The sequence below is a fragment of the Thamnophis sirtalis genome, unplaced genomic scaffold (genome assembly GCF_051295495.1).
Source record: "Thamnophis sirtalis isolate CommonGarterSnake01/CBP01778 unplaced genomic scaffold, rThaSir2_p1.2 scaffold_3, whole genome shotgun sequence".
In the NCBI taxonomy this organism is placed as follows: Eukaryota; Metazoa; Chordata; class Lepidosauria; order Squamata; family Natricidae; genus Thamnophis; species Thamnophis sirtalis.
In genome coordinates this window covers 19,210,407-19,227,825 of record NW_028261383.1, presented here as the reverse complement: position 1 = coordinate 19,227,825, position 17,419 = coordinate 19,210,407, and the positions used below count along the sequence as shown (strand labels likewise).

Genomic DNA, 17,419 nt, shown 5'->3' with positions numbered 1-17,419 from the left:
ATTACTCCAGAAAAGACCATTTATTTTATTTATTAATATCCTGCCTTTATTATTATTTGTAAATAAGGCAGTGGACATACCTAATACTCTTCCCTCCTATTTTTCCTACAACAATCCTGTGAGGAGTGCTGGACTGAGGGAAGGACGGGCTGAAAGTCATGCAGCTGGCTTGGGTCCCTGGCACAGGACTACAACTCACAGTCTCCTGGTGATTGGCCCAAAGTCACCCAGCCAACTTCTATGCCTAAGGCGGGTCTAGAACTCACAGTCTCCTAGTGATTGGCCCAAAGTCACCTGGTCAATCTCCATGCCTAAGGTGGGTCTAGAACTCTGGGTCTCCTGATGATTGGCCCAAAGTCACCCAATCAATCTCCATGCCTAAGGCGGGTCTAGAACTCACAGTCTCCTAGTGATTGGCCCAAAATCACCTGGTCAATCTCCATGCCTAAGGTGGGTCTAGAACTCTGTGTCTCCTGGTGATTGGCCCAAAGTCACCCGGTCAACCTCCATGCCTAAGGCGGGTCTAGAACTCACAGTCTCCTAGTGATTGGCCCAAAGTCACCTGGTCAATCTCCATGCCTAAGGTGGGTCTAGAACTCTGTGTCTCCTGGTGATTGGCCCAAAGTCACCTGGCTGGCTTTCATGCTTTAGCCGGGTCTAGAATTCCCAGTCTCCTCTCCCAACACATACTGTAGTTCTTTTAATTATTCATTCCAGTTTCAGTTGCTTCCTAAACTAGCAAGTTCCCTAAAGAGTCCACATGATGCACTTCGTATAGACTAACTTGGCAACATTTAAGATGGCTAGATTTCCACTCCCAGAATTTCCTTGCCAGCCTGGGGAATTCTGGGAGTTGAAGTCCATACATCTTATAGTGGGCAAGTTCAAAAAACACCAGGTATACCGTGTTTCCCTGAAAATGAGACCTAACTGGAAAATAAGAGCATAATTTTTCAGGATGTTTGCAATATAATGTATTTACCCCCAAAATAACCCCATTAAGATCATCAACCAGATGGATGCATTTAATGTATTTCCCCCCAAATAAGACGTAACTGGAAAAATAAGCCCTAATGTGTCTTTTGGAGCAAAAATTAATATAAGACCCAGTCTTATTTTTGGGGAATGGTAGATTAATTACTGGAGATGATTCCGCCAATTGGTACCCAAGGAGAAAACATGGGAATTTTTCCAAATTGCTTTATTACAATTTCTATTCCTCACCTTATTTCCACATTTAATTCGTATTTTGCTGCAATCTATGCACGTTCATCATAATTCTAGTATGCTTATTACGAAGAAACATTTCCACAACACTCCCAAGTTTCATCTAAAGCAGGAGTCCCCAAACTTGGCAACTTTAAGACTTGTGTCTATGGAGATTCTCAGTCCTTCAGCTCATGGTTTGTCCCAAAGGTGCTTCCTTTTTTCCAGAGGCAACTGGACCTTCTGGTTTTTCTTTTGAAGAAGTTTCACTTCTCATCCAAGAAGTTTCTTCAGCTCTGACTTGGTAGCACAACATAGGAGAACAAAACTCATCAGGACAAGATTCAGCAGTCCATCTGCATTTAAAAGACACAGGTCACTCTTGAAGACAGTAAAGTCCACATTTTGGGCAGAGACGACCGCTGGTTTGAAAAGGGGGTCAAAGAGGCCATCTATGACAAAATTGAACAAGCCTTTTCTCAACAGAGAGAGGGAGGGGTACGACGTCATCTATCTCCAGTCTACAACACAGTTCTAACAGTTCCAAAAAGGCTACACACCCATTTGGACCAACTCAGGTGACCCTGGGGACACAGAAAAACTACCAGGTGACCTTAACAACTTGCTAAACAAATGCAAATGACCAGCTGTCTGCAAGAAATATAAACCCTTCCATTCCCCACCGTCCAGTCAGCGCTGAAGAAGCTTCTTGGATGAGAAGTGAAAGGCCTTCAAAGAAAAACAAGCAAGTCCAGTTGCTTCTGGGGGCAGAGGGGAGGAAGCCCCTTTTAAGACTTGCGGACTTCAATTCCCAGAATTCCCATGGCAGGCTGAGGAATTCTGGGAGTTGAAGTCCACAAGTCTTAAAAGTTGCTGAATTGAGACCCCTGGCTTAAAAGGTTAACTAGGCACCAGACCGCAAGCTTTCAAGCAATCTTCAAAACGACCGGAGACCCTCAAAAGTTCTGCCCGTCGAGTTCAGCGTTGAGAAAAATTCAGACTGATGTTTCTCCATCTCTGTGGATTCTCTGATGTTTATGCAGGATCGAACTTCGGCTGAAACCCTTCCCGCATTCGGAGCAGCGATATGGCTTCTCCCCCGTGTGACTCCTCTGGTGCGAGATCAGGTGTTCGCTCCGGTGGAATCCCTTCCCGCACTCGGAGCACTTATAAATTTTCTCCTCGGTGTGGATTCTCTGGTGTAGAGTTAAGTGCGGGCTCTGTCTGAAACACTTCCCGCATTCCAGGCACCGGTAGGGCTTTTCTCCCGTGTGGCTCCGCCGGTGTAAAGTCAAATGAGCGCTCTGATTGAAGCACTTCCCGCACTCGGCGCACCGATACGGCTTCTCTCCGGTGTGGATCCTCTGGTGGGAAGTCAGGTGGGTGCTTTGGCTAAAACTCTGCCCACACTCCAGACATCGGTAAGGCCTCTCGCCCGTGTGGATGGCGCGATGTACCGTCAGCTTCCGGCTGTGGCTGAAACTCTTCCCGCACTCCGGACAAGTGAACGGTTTTTCTCCCGTGTGGGTGATCTGATGCAAGATGAAATAGGTGCTCTGGCTAAAGCTTTTCCCACACTCCAAACATTTGTAGCGCCTCTCCCCGGTGTGCATCCTTTGGTGCTGGGACAGGTGGCCGCTCTGCCGGAAGCCCTTGCCGCACTCCCGGCATTGATAGGGCCGCCTCTCCGTGTGGATCCTCTGGTGGACTTTGAGGCGGGATTTGGAACAAAAACTCTTCCCGCACGTGTAGCATTTATTCTGTCTCCTCTCCACTGCTGCTTGAGACTCAGCTAGGATCACCTGACCGACATCTTCACTGTCAATGGATACATTCGTCTGCTTTTCGGCCGCAGCCATTTTCCTCTCTGGCTGACTTTCTGAGTCATCTGGAATCGTTGGGGGTGGTTCTGTCTCTTTGGGTTGAACTTCCAGAGAGGTCCCACCTGCTTCCATCTATTTTTCTCTCCCGCCACCCCAAGGTCCTCCTGTGGATGGAGGAAAGAAGACCCAATTAATCATCCAAGACAAAGGTAGATGTTAGGTGACTATTTTCAACCACTGGGCCTATGCTTCTCAACCTTTGCAACTTTAAGAGATGCGGACTTCAACTCCCAGAATTTCTCAGCCGGCATGCTGACTGGCATGATTCAGAGTCATCTGAATTCCTCCAGTTGAAATTCACACATCTTTAAGACACTGCTCCAATTACTCCTCTTATCCTCTAGCCACGTTTCCTATGAATTCTGAGTTGTAATTCAACAACATCTGGAGGAATAAAACTTGTCTATCTTTGTGCTAAAGCAATTTGCTTAACTATGGTTTAAAAGTTACTGTTAGGAATATAATTCTAACGGTTGGGTTGGCAATATATAAATCATGTAATAATGCTATACCTGTTTCTTTAAATCATACTGTAAAATGTGATTGGTTGCTGTTTTCCTCAATCGGCCATAAGAGGGAGCCAGAATGACTGTTAGCTCTCTGTTTGTTAGATGCTGGGCTGATCTGATCTGAGTGTTTTCGAAGCTGGCTGTTAGAAAGTGCCGTGAGCTATTGTAAGTTTTGCAACTGCTAGCAAACTTTGAGTACCAGACTTTGTATGATTATGGACTATATTGTTTGGATTATCCCTTAACTGAAAGGCATTGATGACTGACTGTCTTATCCGTGTATGACTTGGACTGTTTCATGGACTCTGATACCTCTATTTCCACAAAAGTAAAAGCCTATTTAAACTGCAGTGTCTCTGTATGCTGGTTTGTGTGTTCTCCAACACAACTCTCCCAACGCTTCTCTGAATGTACTCACTCTCCCAACGGGGAGCTTACCTAACAGTTACCTACCTCTGCGCTAAACCAATTTGCTTAACTATGGTTCACTGGATAATAAAACTTATCTAAGGCAAAGGTAAAGGTTCCCCTCGCACATATGTGCTAGTCATTCCTGACACTAGGGGGCGGTGCTCATCTCTGTTTCTAAGCCGAAGAGCCAGTGCTGTCCGAAGACGTCTCCATAGTCATGTAGCCGGCATGAGTAAACGCCGAAAGCGCATGGAACACTCTTACCTTTCCACCAATAGTGGTTCCTATTTTTCTACTTGATTTTTTTACATGCTTTCAAACTGCTAGGTTGGCAGAAGCTGGGACAAGTAATGGGAGTAATCACCCTGTTATGCAGCGCTAAGGATTCGAACCGCCGAACTGCCGGCCTTTCTGATCAACAAGCTCAGCATCTTAGCCACGGAGCCACGTCTTAGCCCTTGTAAAACTTATCTACCTTTATGCTAAACCGGTTTGCTTAACTATGGTTTACTGGATAATAAAAGTTACCTATTATGTGCTAAACCAGTTTGCTTAACTGTGGTTTACTGGGTAAACTATAACTGTCCAGGCTCAAGTGGTTAGAATGCTGGGCAAGAGATTAGTAAACCCACATTCAAGACCTGTAAACTGCCATGGGGCAGGATTGAGCTCTCGTCCGACTCCTGCCATGGATATGAAAGGACACCCCCCCCCCTCCAACTGGATATCCCCAGGAAACAGTGATGTCACCAGCTAATCCTTTCATCCCGGAAGCATTTCAGCACTTCTGACACAAGCGCAAATCTGTCCAGATTTATAGAGCCCTTTAAGCCACAAACCAAGGGGTTCAGTGGCCAAGTTAAACCAACATCTTTTTACTTACGATTTTTTAAAAACATCTAGCCAAACCTTAACTTTAAAGGTTAATTGGGAAACGATTATGGCTTATTGCATTGCATAAGCCAGCTATAGAAGGCCCGAGTATTTAGTTAAGGCTAATCAACCTCATTAATTAACCCTATTAAGGTTAATTTATTTAACATCTAATACAAGGCTAGATGTACTAAGCAGGATGCCACTTGAAGCAGCATTTCCTAACCGTGGCAACTTTTAAGATGGGTGGACTTCAATTCCCAGAGCTCTCCAGCCTGCATGCATGTGGACCTCAACTCTCCATACTGGTGGGGGAATTCTGGGAGTTGAAGTCCAACCCTGTTCAATTTGTCAAGATTGAGAAACTTCTCCAAAGCCATATACCTGGCACTAAGATGCCTATAGCACCTGTTCATCTCTGAACACATCTCTTCCTTGAGACTGACAATCTCTTAAAAATGGAAAAAGCGGAAGAATTTATTTCTAGGTCTCTCAGCTACCTAGTAGATTTACAGATTAACAGAGTTGGAAGGGACCTTGTAGGTCATCTAGTCCAACCCCCTGCCCAAGAAAGAGACACTACACCATTCCTGACAGATGGCAGCCGGGCTACCAGATTTAGAATGCCATACTCCCGGTGACCAGGAGGGGGCAGTCAAAGAAAACTACTGTATCTGGATTGTCCCAAAGATGCTTTTTTTTCCAGGGAGGCAACTGGACTTCCTTGTTTTTTCTTTGAAGACGTTTCGCTTCTCATCCAAGAAGCTTCTTCAGCTGTGACCGGATGGTGGGGAATGGAAGGATTTATACTCCTTGCAGACAGCTGGTCATTTGCATCCTTTTAGAAAGTTGTTGAAGCACTTGGAGGTTTGTCTGTGTCAGTGGTGGGTTTCAAATTTTTTTAGAACCTCTTCTGTAGGTGTGGCCTGCTTTGTGGGCATGGCTTGCCAGCCATGTGACTGGGTGGGAGTGGCTTGCCAGCCATGTGACCGAGTGGGAGTGGCTTGGCAGTTGTGCGACTGGGTGGGCGTGGCCAACTTGTAAAATGTTCTGAAACTCACTTAACAATGCTCTTGCTTAGCAACGAAAATGTTGGCTCAGAAACTCTGGCATTTGAAGCACGCAAGTCTTAAAGCTGTCAAGTTACAAGACCCTTGCACCCCTAACCCTTTAGGGGAAAAAACCAGGGGTGTTCAGACTTGACAGCTTTAAGACTTGTGGACTTCAACTCCCAGAATTCCTCCTCTTGCTCTTCATCTTTATGATGTGCGGACGGACGGGGGGGGGGGGGAGGGAGCTGGAACCGGTTCTAAATGGCACGGTAGATTTGTAGAACCTCTTCTATAGAAGAGGTTAGAACTGGCAGGAACCCACGCCTGGTCTGTGTCCTCAGAGTCACCTGAGTAATGCTACTGGTTCCTACAGTCTGCATTTCCATTGAAAACCAGCTGTCTGCAAGGAATATAAATCCTTCCATTCCCCCATCTAGCCAGAGCTGAAGAAGCTACTTAGATGAGAAGCAAAACATCTTCAACGAAAAACAAAGAAAGTCCAGTTACCTCCTTTAAAAAATCACCTTTGGGACAACCCTGACTTGGATGACTGAAAATCTCTACAGACTTTTAGCTATGCAATTTGGGATGAACATTGTTTGAATGGTGTGGGAGTAGGAAAATGGGTTTCCAGAGGAAAAATTGCAGACTACAGGAACCAGGAGCCCTAACTCAGGTGACCCTGAGGAGACAGAAAAACCTCCAAGCGCTTCAAGGGCCCTCTGAAAGGATGCCAATGACCAGCTGTCTGCAAGGAATAGAAATCCTTCCATTCCCCACTATCCTGTCAAGAGCTGAAGAAGCTTTTTGGATGAGAAGCGAAACGCCTTCGACGAAAAACAAGGAAGTCCAGTTGCCTCCTAAAAAAAAAGCACCTTTGGGACAACCATGACTTTGAATGACTGAGAATCTCTACAGACTCTGGATTGCTTTGCAGACTTTGAGTCTCTCTGGATTGCTTTGCTGAGCTGGGATTTTGCAGCCCGGCTCTCTCGTTCCCCCTCCCCCTCAAATCCACCCTGTCTCATCTCCAACCTGCCTCAGTTACAGATTTCAGGAAAAGAAGCATTTTGTGACTGACTCTGCTTTATCTCAAACCTGGAGACCATTCCCAGTTGGAGCCTGGAAAAAAAGCCCAACCCTTTTTAAGAAAAGCCAGACCTGGACGCGGCTGCGGTTTATCCTGGAGTGCAGATCTTTTAACTTCAGCCACTTCTCTGGCAAGCCTCTTTGGAACTGTCTGCAGTTCTCCTCCCCCTAAAATCTACAGCTTCCCTCCCCATCAAATTCCCTCACTTTCCTTCCCCCCACCCCACCAAGGAAAGAAAGCACAGGAAGTGACTTCATGGATGAGTAAACTCTCGTCTCCCCCCCCCTTTTTAAACAGCTTCTCTAGGCAGCCAGATTTGCAGGATTTAACCCTTCCTTCAAATTCCTAGTGAAAGAAATAAAAGGGAGAAAAACCTGAAAAGGCCTTTGCAGTTAACACCTGGAAGAGACACTGGAGTTTCACCTAGCAAAAAGCCCCTGCGGTGTTTGTTTTCCCTGCTTTCCGAATTATGTCACTGCACAATTATGCTTGCAAGATGGGCATTCTGAGTTCAAGCAACATTTGATTTGGCCTTTGTTTTTTGGGATTTATTAATGATAAAACATGTGGAGGCGGTTAGCCGCGTCAAGTTTCTGGGTATGAAAACAGGCCGTGTCACTTTTTCCAGTGCTATCTTAACTTCGAACTGTCATTATATGAAAAAGATGTGGAGACTCTAGAAAGAGTGCAGAGAAGAGCAACAGAGATGATTAGGGGACTGGAGGCTAAAACATATGAGGAACGATTGCGGTAACTGGGTATGTGTAGTTTAATGGAAAGAAGGACTAGGGGAGACATGATAGCAGTCTTCCAAAATCTCAGGGGTTGCCACAAAGAAGAGGGAGTCAAACTATTCTCCAAAGCATCCGAGGGCAGGACAAGAAGCAATGGATGGAAACTAATCAAGGAGAGAAGCAACTTAGAACTGAGCAATTTCCTGACAGAATAATGAATCAGTGGAACAACTTGCCTCCAGAAGTTATGAATGCTCCAACACTGGAAGTTTTTAAGAAGAGTTTGGACATTTGTCTGAAATGGTGTAGGGTTTCCTGCCTAAGCAGGGGGTTGGACTAGAAGACCTCCAAGGTCCCTTCCAGCTCATTCCATTCTATTCTATTCCATTTCATTCCACTCCTCTCTCTACATGAACTGTTGTAAGTCAAGGACTACCTGTATGTCACAATAAACGGGAAGACTTACAACAGTTCATGTAGAGAGAGGAGTGGAATGAAATGGAATAGAATAGGGTTCCACCACAAAACCGCGCTCGACTAAACCGCGCTCGACGAAACCGCGTAGCTGACGTCATCAACAGGGCGACAACAGCATGGAGACAGCACGCTGTAAACGCTAAACCTAAAATTAACACCTAAACCTAACCCCCCTAAACCTAATCCTAAACCTAACCCTTAACCTAACCCTAAACCTAACCCTTACCTTAAGTTGAATCGGCTTGCTTTCAAAGTGCTATTTAAAGCGCCCTTCTTTCTCCGCGCTGGCTGTTGTCGCCCTGTTGATGACGTCAGCGACGCGGTTTAATTGGGTGTGGCTTAGTCGAGCGCGGTTTTGACGGGTCACGCCAGAGCACGTGTATCCTTGTAGGGGTCGTCCATAAATCAAATAATGACAATGCCCCAGCTGTTCATTTTATTTATGTGGACCTGGTAGTACACCTGTGTAGAATTGTTTTAATGTTAAGTAGTAAATGTTCAACTTTGTGCAGAAAAGGACAGATGGAGGGTGGAAAAGGTGCCCCTTAGTTCCCTCCCCTTGGAAGTAGATTTAATTAAAAGGGGTTGGATATGAATTACATATGAAACTGGCAGGGATTCAGAATCTGGAAGTTTATCTGTTGTCCTTGAACCGTTTTTTTTAAATCAGAATCCCCATTCTTGTTTCGTCTTCTGCAAAGAAATAGAAACATTAATCAAAGGCGCTCCTTGTTATAGAAACCAGATATTTAAAGAGGCCTCTTTCTTGTCCCAGCGAGAGAGAAAAAGGAGGACAGGGGAAGAAAAGCAAATGATAATATTCTTTTACTGCACTGTTTGACAGTCAGTTTGATATACAGGTAGTCTTGGACTTAAAGCAATTCACTTACTGACTGTTCAAAGTTACAGCCTGCACTGAGAAAAGCAACTTTTTCAAACTTATTTTTTTATCTTTATCATTTTTATTTTATTATATAAAATGCAAAAAAAAAAGAAAAGAAAATAGGAAATTAAGGGAGAGAAAGGGAACAGAGAAAAGAGGGTGGGAGATACAAGGAGGAAGAGAAAAAGGAAGAAAAGGAGGGCATTGACTTCCAACTCTTCCCAGCACTAAAAGTTGGAGTGTATTTATCTTGCACTGCGCTAGGAAGAGTTGGAAGACTTTTTCAAACTTATGACTGTTGCAGCATCCCTGAGGTCATGTGAATTACATTCGGAGGCTTGGCAACTGACTGGCGGTTATGACGGTCACAGTGTTCCATCGCAACGTTCTAGCCAACAAAATCAATGGGGAAGCCAGATTCATTTAACAATCGTGTGACTAATTTAACAACTGCAGTGAATTCATTTAACAAATGCGGTCAGAAAAGTCGTAAAATGGGGCAAGACTCGTTTCTCACTCAGCGACATAAAATTTGGGGCCCAGTTGTGGTCATAAGTCGGGGGCTACCTGTAATGGAGATCAGACAGAAATTCAACCTGGGAAAGAAGCCTAAAAATAGCAAAGCTTTGTAACGGTGGAATCCTCCTCTCAAAGATTTATACAGTCATTGGGGTTTTTCCAATCCAGTGTCCTCCAAAGGTGCTTTTTTCAAGACGCAACTGGACTTCCTTGTTGTTGTTGTTTTCCCTTTGGAGACGTTTCACTTCTCATCCAAGAAGCTTCTTGGATGCATTTATGACCAATAAATGGAAGCATTTATGACCAGCTGTCTGCAAGAAATATCAATCCTTTCCTTCCCCGCCATCCAGTCAGAGCTGAAGAAGCTTCTTGGATGAGAAGCGAAACATCTTCAAAGAAATGCACTTGGGTCAATATTAAAGGTTGTGGGGGAAATGACATTGCTATAGGTCTATACTACAGGCCACCCAACCAAGCAGAGGAAGTAGATGAACTTTTTGCTAGTCAGCTAACTAAGGTATGTAGGAAGCACACCACAATAGTAGTGGGAGATTTTAACTACCCTGACATCAACTGGGAAACAAACTCTGCACCAAGTGGAAGATCCAACAGGTTCCTAACAAACTTAGCAGACAACTTTGTTTCCCAAAAAGTAGAGAAGGAAACAAGGGGATCAGCCATATTGGACTTAATTCTCACTAACAGAGGAAATGATAGAAGGTGTTGAAGCCACAGGAACCCTGCGGGCAAGTGACCATGCAATATTGGAATTCAACATTATGCAAACACAAGTAGTAGAACAAAGTCAAACTAGAGTCTTGGACTTTAAGAGAGCTAATTTCAATAAACTTAGAGAGAGCTTGGGAAGAATTCCATGGATGAGAATCCTCAAGGGGAAAACAACTCAAGAAGCTTGGGAAATTTTGAAAAATGAGATTACAAAAGCTCAGTCTAGCACAATACCAATGAAAAAGAAAAGTCACAGCTCCCAAAAGAAACCAGCGTGGCTGCATAAAGAACTCTCTGACAAATTGAAAGACAAAAAAGTCCAACCTATCAAAAACAGCACCACAAAAATCAGATTAGGAACACAAGTTGAAATAGGGAAGAAAGTGGTAAATGAGAACCTGTCTACCCTAGATGAGTTCAAATCACCAGGACCAGATGGATTACACCCCAGGGTTCTGAAGGAACTGGCAGACCAGGACTCAGAACCACTGAACTATATCTTTCAGAGACCCTGGAGCACCAGGGAACTACCAGAGGACTGGAAAAGAGTTGATGTGGTTGCCATCTTCAAAAAAGGGGAAAAAACAGATCCAGGAAACTACAGACCTACCAGCCTGACCTCAATACCAGGAAAGAATCTGGAAAAGATAATCAAGCAATGAATCAACAAACACCTAGAAGTAAACAAAGTAATAGCCAAAAGCCAACATGGGTTTGTCAAAAACAGACCATGCCACTAATCTTATTGCATTCTTTGACAAAGTGACAAAACTAGTGGACCAAAGGAATGCAATTGATATAGTTTACTTGGCCTTCAGTAAGATATTGTATTGTATTAAAAACAAAGAAAGTCCACCTGCTTCTTTTAAAAAAAGCACCTTTGGGACAGCAGTAAGAGAGTTGGAAGGGACCTTGGAGGTCATCTAGCCCAACCCCTGCTCACACAGGAGACCTGTACTAGGGATTTGAATGTAATCTTAGAATGTAATCTAGAGTAATTCCAGAGTGGGGAATGATAGAAATGTGCTTTTCAGAATTTAGAGCTTATCTTTTCCTTAGTTCAAATGTTATTTACCCCCCCCCCCCAAAAAAAACCCTTTCCAATTATTGCCCATGCTTGCAAAAGCAAATTGAAGACGTGTGGACTTCAACTCCCAGAGTTCCTCAGCCAGCAAAGTCTTAAAGTTGCCAAGGTTGGAAAAAACCCCTGGCATATGGAAAGAAAGAGGAGAGGGCGCGTCCCTCGGCGAACTGGCAGGCGAAGGGTTAATTCTCTCCCCAGAGCATAGAAAAGACCGCTCTAGCCCTCTTCTCCTCCGCGGCGGAGCCAGGCTGGCAGGCATCATCGCCCCGCCTTTCTTTAACTTGTACTGACCGCCGGGCGGCTAGAAAGCCTCCCGCCGCCGTGTCCTCCTAATCACCGAGAATCTTCGGGGAGGGGGGGGGTCCTAGAGCGCCCCGTCAGGAGAAGGAGGAGGAGGAAAAGAAAAAGCGAAGAGACCAGACCGGATGTGACGTCCTCGCGTTCTTTTTTTGCATCCTCCCTCCCCCCCCTGCAGCCTCCGCTCAGGGGCGTCTGTCGTCTCTCTCGCTCTTCCCCCCTCCCTCCACGGCTGCCAAGGCGCTCCAAAGCGGCGCTTCCCTTTCCTCCGAGGCCGAGTCGGGATTGTGCGGCTCCTGCGGGCGGAAGAGGCCGGTGAGTCTCGGAGGCCTCTGGCAGGGCAGCCCGGATCAGCAGAAGCAGCAGCCCCCTCCCCTCCCCGGTCCTTCCCATTGAAAGCAACCGGGAGGAGGAAGAGGGGGGGTCTGTGGTGGCCCCCAACAGGGCAGCCTCCACGTGGAGCCAGGACGGGCCCCCGATTTGCTCCTCCCTGCTGCCCGAGTCCGCCTCTTCCAGCCACCCCGATGCGGCTGCTGGAGGGAAGCCCCCAAAGAGCCTGGGCTGGGTGGGGGTGGGGGGTCTCCGATCGCCCCCAATGCAGCTCCTTGCAAGCTCCGTCCTTGCAAAAAGAAATGGAAAAAAAAAACCCGGGGTTGATTAGCCGCAGCCACGTCCCCTTCTTCCTTTTCCCAGCCATAACGGTCCCCGAGCATCCCCCTTCCCCAGCCGGATCCCTTCCAGAGAGATCGGAGGAGGCATATCCCAGGGTTTCATGTGGGCTGGGAATGCTGGGGTTTGTAGTCCCGATGCCACTTGGGGGGGACTCTAGGTGGGGGCGGTGGGTTTCCCACCACTGCTTTAGAAAGGCCAGCGGTGCCAGCCAAAGGAGGAGGCTGGCAAGGCAGTTATTGATGATTATTTATTTTTTTGTCCGTTATCTATAATATATTATTTTAAGGTACTGATCTAAGTTGGTCCTCGACTTAACAACAGGACGTTCGGAGTTACAACCACACTGGGGGGGATGGGGGGGAAAGGGACTTGTGACCGTCACACTTGACACGACCATTGTAGCCTCTCCGGGATCGTGGAATCAAAATTCAGACGCTTGGCAACTGACATATTTGTGACCGTGGCTATGTCCCCCGGGTCATGGGATTCCCCTCTTGCAAACTTCTGACAGGCCGAGTCAATGGGGAAGCCAGATTCACTTAACAACTGTGTTGCTAATTTAACGACTGTAGTGATTCAAGGGATGCAGTGGTTCTGTGGCCAAGACACTGAGCTTGTCGATCAGAATGGTCGGCATTTTGGCGGTAAGAATCCCTAGCGCCGCGTAACGGACTGAGCTCCCGTTACTTGTCCCAGCTTCTGCCAACCTAGCAGTTCGAAAGCATGTAAAAATACAAGTAGAAAAAATAGCGACCACCTTTGGTGGGAAGGTAACAGCGTTCCGTGCGCCTTCGGCGTTTAGTCATGCCGGCCACATGACCACGGAGACACCTCCGGACAGCGCTGGCTCTTTGGCTTTGAAACTGAGATGAGCACCACCCCCTAGAGTCGGGAACGACTAGCATGTATGTGACGGAGACGGTTTATATATATTAACGTACTGATCTAACTTAACGACAGGTGGTCCTTGACTTACAACAGGTCGTTCGGGGTTACAATGGCACTGAAAAAAAATGATGTGTGACTGTCGCACTTAACAAGACCATTGTAGCCTCTCCGTGATCGTGGACTCAAAATTCAGACGCTTGGCAACTGACTCAAATTTATGACAAGTTGGAATGTCCCCGGGGTCACAGGATTCCCCTTTTTGCAAACTTCTGACAGGCCGAGTCAATGGGAAAGCCGGATTCACTTAACAACCGTGTGATTCGCTTGACAACTGTGACAAACAAGGTTGTGAAATGGGGCAAAACTCACTTAACAAACGTCACTCTTAGCGACAGTAATTTTGGGCTCAGTGGAGGTTGAAGAGCCAATATTTTTTTGCTTCTTGTGTTTTTATTTCACCGTTTCAGATTCATGCTATTTTGAGATGGGTTACAGCTAGTATAAAGTAATTCTTAGGAAATCACAGCAATATTTTAATAAATAGCATTTGAAAGGTTCTCCTAATTCAGATCACGTATTTGGAAACAGAATATTAACTGTTTTAAAACCCTTCTGAGAGAGAAAAATATGTAAAATTTGGGGAGGAATCATGCGTGTTCCTTGTTCCATAGATGCGCACTCTGGTCTGTTCTGAATGAATTTTTTATTCTTTGACTCCTCAATTAGGAGAAAATGCTTTGTTTCTTCACCTGATGAAAAGCTTTCATTCATAACTCAATCCTAATACTATATTTTCCTAAACTAAAATGCCCCAGCAGTCGGGATATGAAGTTAACTTAATTTTCTGAATAATTTTGTATTATAGGGATAAGCATTGCTTCTGTCACTGTGACAATCAAACTTAAAAGCAGAACCAGGATTTTTTTTTTCTTTTTAAAAAAATGGTGTTCTTTTCAGAGGTACAATATTTGCTGCTTTTTAATCCTGGATTTATTCAGTCCATCTCTGATGAAACGTTCAGGATAATTTCAGATTGTGTCATTTTGATTTGCCTTTAAAAAAGATATTGCTCTACAGTGGATTTTATTAAGGTTTAAAAAAAATATATCCTGCAGTGAATTTTAATTATTTCACACAGTTTTAGCTGATTTTTAACACACTCATAATCCTACTAGCTCTGGGCAATTTACAAACATGTTAATAAAAATCTGTCATTAAAAGCCAGCAGCAGAAAGCCTGCTTAAAAAGATAATCTTTTCAGCTCCCTTCTAAACTGTAAGCGAGAAGGTTTTTATTTCAGTGGAAAGAAAGATATACCACAGAAAGGGCAGAAGTTAATTTGATCTCATTTTGATTGATATTTTTAAAAGAAAGCCTTTTAACAGCATCTTTTTACGCGAGTATAATTCCTGATTCTCTGTTGTTTTGGAGCACAGATTTGATCGTTTATGTGTAGAGTGGAAAAATCCAGAAGCAAAAGAAGGGAAAAATCTATAATGTCTAATGTCAAACTGCATGGTTTATAAATGTAGCATTACTTATTATAACAAATATGAAGCTTGATTACCACTCCAGTCAAAACAATCCATGCACCCTATTCGCACACATAAGACCAATCTAAAACATAAATACCGTAGCTGTATAATATAACACCTTGTGCTGGAGAGAAATAGGAATATACATTTATTAGACTTCATATTACAGAATTGAGCAACTTGGAGCTTTTCCATTTCCAAAGCTTGTTAAAGCTTTTCATGTAGTGTGTCATGAGGAAAACTTCTGCATTTACAGTAAATGCATAATTTTAGAGTGAAAAAGAAGCTGAGCAATATTCTTGTCTGATGTAGCCTTCTAGATAATGTTGAGCAACATTTCATTCAACGGAACCATCTCGGAGATATGAATTAAGGGAAGAATTAAGGGGTGGCACCCTAATTACCTTGGTAAAAGAAAAATCTTGCTCAAAGCTATATTCTTAATTCTTTTAGCAAACAGTGGCTCCTGGAAAGGTTTATAAAAACCGGTACTATCAACGGGAAGGCTTAAAACGTAATCTTTGATTTTAAAATTAAGCTTTAAGGATTAACATTTAAGAGGGAAGATAGAAAACGGAAATGGGAACGACAAAAAAAGTTGACTATCGGTTCTTAGTGTACATGCTGAAAGAAATAGTTTAGGAACCCAGGCTAAATACGGTAGTTCTTGACGAAGTAACTTAACCGTTTTAAGAAGCTGCTATTTCAGCAAAGATAATAATACAGATAATAAGATAATAATACCTGCTTTGTTTTCCCTGTCCTGCTTTGTAACCTGAGAAAATAGGGTCAGGATGATTTAGAATAGTTTTCTGACCCTCAATTCAGAAATGTTTTAAGTAAAAGAATCCCTGGAGATAATCTAACCCGGTTTTCCATTTTTTTTTTTAAATGGTTGTGTAGAACACATAATTTTGGAAAAATCCTTAATTTTATTGCCAGGCCTATATCCGTGATGGCGAACCTGTGGCACGCATGGCACTGAGCCATCTGCAAGCATGCGAGTCATTGCCCAGCTGAGCTGTGGCATGCATGCCCATGCGCCTCCCGCCAGCCAGCTGATTTTTAGGTCTCTGCTGCGCATGCAGAAGTTGCATGCGCATGCATGGGGGAGGGGGTGCAGCACCCCCCCTCCCCAAATGGCCTGTTTTTGGTCCCAGGAGGCTTCAGGGAGGCCTGCTAGGCCCAAAATGGGGTGTGGAGTGGTTGCAGCGCGAGCATGAGGGTGGCACAGGGGGGGAGGTCACCACATGCGCAGGGGGAATGGGGGGGTTGTGCATGCATGCATGGGGGTGCATTGCATTGTGGGTGGGGGCACACGTTGCGTGCATGCGTGCGATTTTGGTTAGCCATCACTGGCCTATTCAGTTCCAGAGGGGGAAAACAATCAGTTCGGCACTAAAGGATCAATAAAGGAAAATATTGAATGGCTGAAAATGAGGCCGGCTCCTAAATTTAGCATAACTTCATTTTGTGAATAGATGGATACAGGTTGTCCTTGACTTAGGACCACAATTGAGTCCCAAATAGCTATTGCTGCAAAAAAATGATGTTAAGTGACTCTCATACAATGCAATACAATACAATAGCAGAGTTGGAAGGGACCTTGGAGGTCTTCTAGTCCAACCCCTTGCCTAGGCAAGAAACCCTATACCGTTTCAGACAAATGGCTATCCAACATCTTCTTAAAGACTTCCAGTGTTGTGGCATTCACAACACTGGAGGCAAGCTGTTCCACCGATTAATTGTTCTAACTGTCAGGAAATTTCTCCTCAGTTCTAAGTTGCTTCTCTCCTTGATTAGTTTCCACCCATAGCTTCTTGTTCTACCCTCAGGTGCCTTGGAGAATAGTTTGATTCCCTCTTCTTTGTGGCAGCCCCTGAGATATTGGAAGACTGCTATCATGTCTCCCCTAGTCCTTCTTTCTATTAAACTAGACAGACCCAGTTCCTGCAACCGTTCTTCATATGTTTTAGTCTCCATTCCCCTAATCATCTTTGTTGCTCTTCTCTGCACTCTTTCTAGAGTCTCCAGATCTTTTCTACATCTGTCTACAAACTATCTTGTTCCCAGTTTTAAGTGAATCCCTGCAGTTAAGTAGCACAGATGAATCAGGCATCCCCATTGACTTGGCTTGCCAGAAGGTTCTCAAAAGGAGATCACATGACCCCAGGACACTGCAACGGTCATAAACACAAGTCAATTGCCAAGCCCCTGAATTTTGATCCTGTGTCCCTGGGGATGCTGCAAAGGTTGTAAGCGTGAAAAATGGTCACAGGTAACTTTTTTCAGTGATGTCGTAACTTTGAACCGCTGATGCTGCACATGGGCCTTAAATGTGCCCTAAAAATATTGCGTCACATGACTGTAGAGTTGGAGAGGACGGATATCGGAACTTCAAATCGGGATCGAAGGAAGGGTTTTTTTTGGAATTATTTTGGAATTTTGAGTGGTTGCTAAGCAACCCATCGTAAGTCGAGGGCTACCCACAGAATCTGAAATAGCCAAAGTAAGTTGCACTTTATGTACATTTGATCTAAATGGAAGAGTCTGGCAGGAGATTCGGACAGTGAGGAG

At 44.7% G+C, this 17,419-nt stretch overlaps 2 protein-coding genes across 2 annotated transcripts in view; one reads left to right on the top strand and one right to left on the bottom strand.

The window, feature by feature from the left end:
- Nucleotides 1–1,191: 1,191 nt before the first annotated feature.
- On the bottom strand, nucleotides 1,192–7,235 carry LOC106542836 (uncharacterized). Its single transcript, XM_014058675.2, has 2 exons — nucleotides 7,096–7,235; nucleotides 1,192–3,193 (listed from the first exon to the last, which is right to left on the bottom strand). The coding sequence occupies exon 2, from the start codon at nucleotides 3,159–3,161 to the stop codon at nucleotides 2,202–2,204; it is 960 nt and encodes a 319-aa protein (XP_013914150.2). The 5' UTR covers nucleotides 3,162–3,193; nucleotides 7,096–7,235; the 3' UTR covers nucleotides 1,192–2,201.
- A 4,685-nt stretch (nucleotides 7,236–11,920) lies between these two features.
- The window catches only part of LOC106542833 (uncharacterized), a 21,579-nt gene continuing 16,080 nt past the window's right edge, over nucleotides 11,921–17,419 (top strand). Inside the window, exon 1 of the mRNA XM_014058671.2 lies at nucleotides 11,921–12,062. The gene's annotated coding sequence lies outside the window, so the exon portion shown is untranslated. The remainder of the gene's footprint in view (nucleotides 12,063–17,419) is intronic.

What these genes read in the sequence shown, in the direction of transcription:
- LOC106542836 (XM_014058675.2), bottom strand. Translation starts at nt 3,161, where the DNA reads ATGGAAGCAGGTGGGACCTCTCTGGAAGTTCAACCCAAAGAGACAGAA.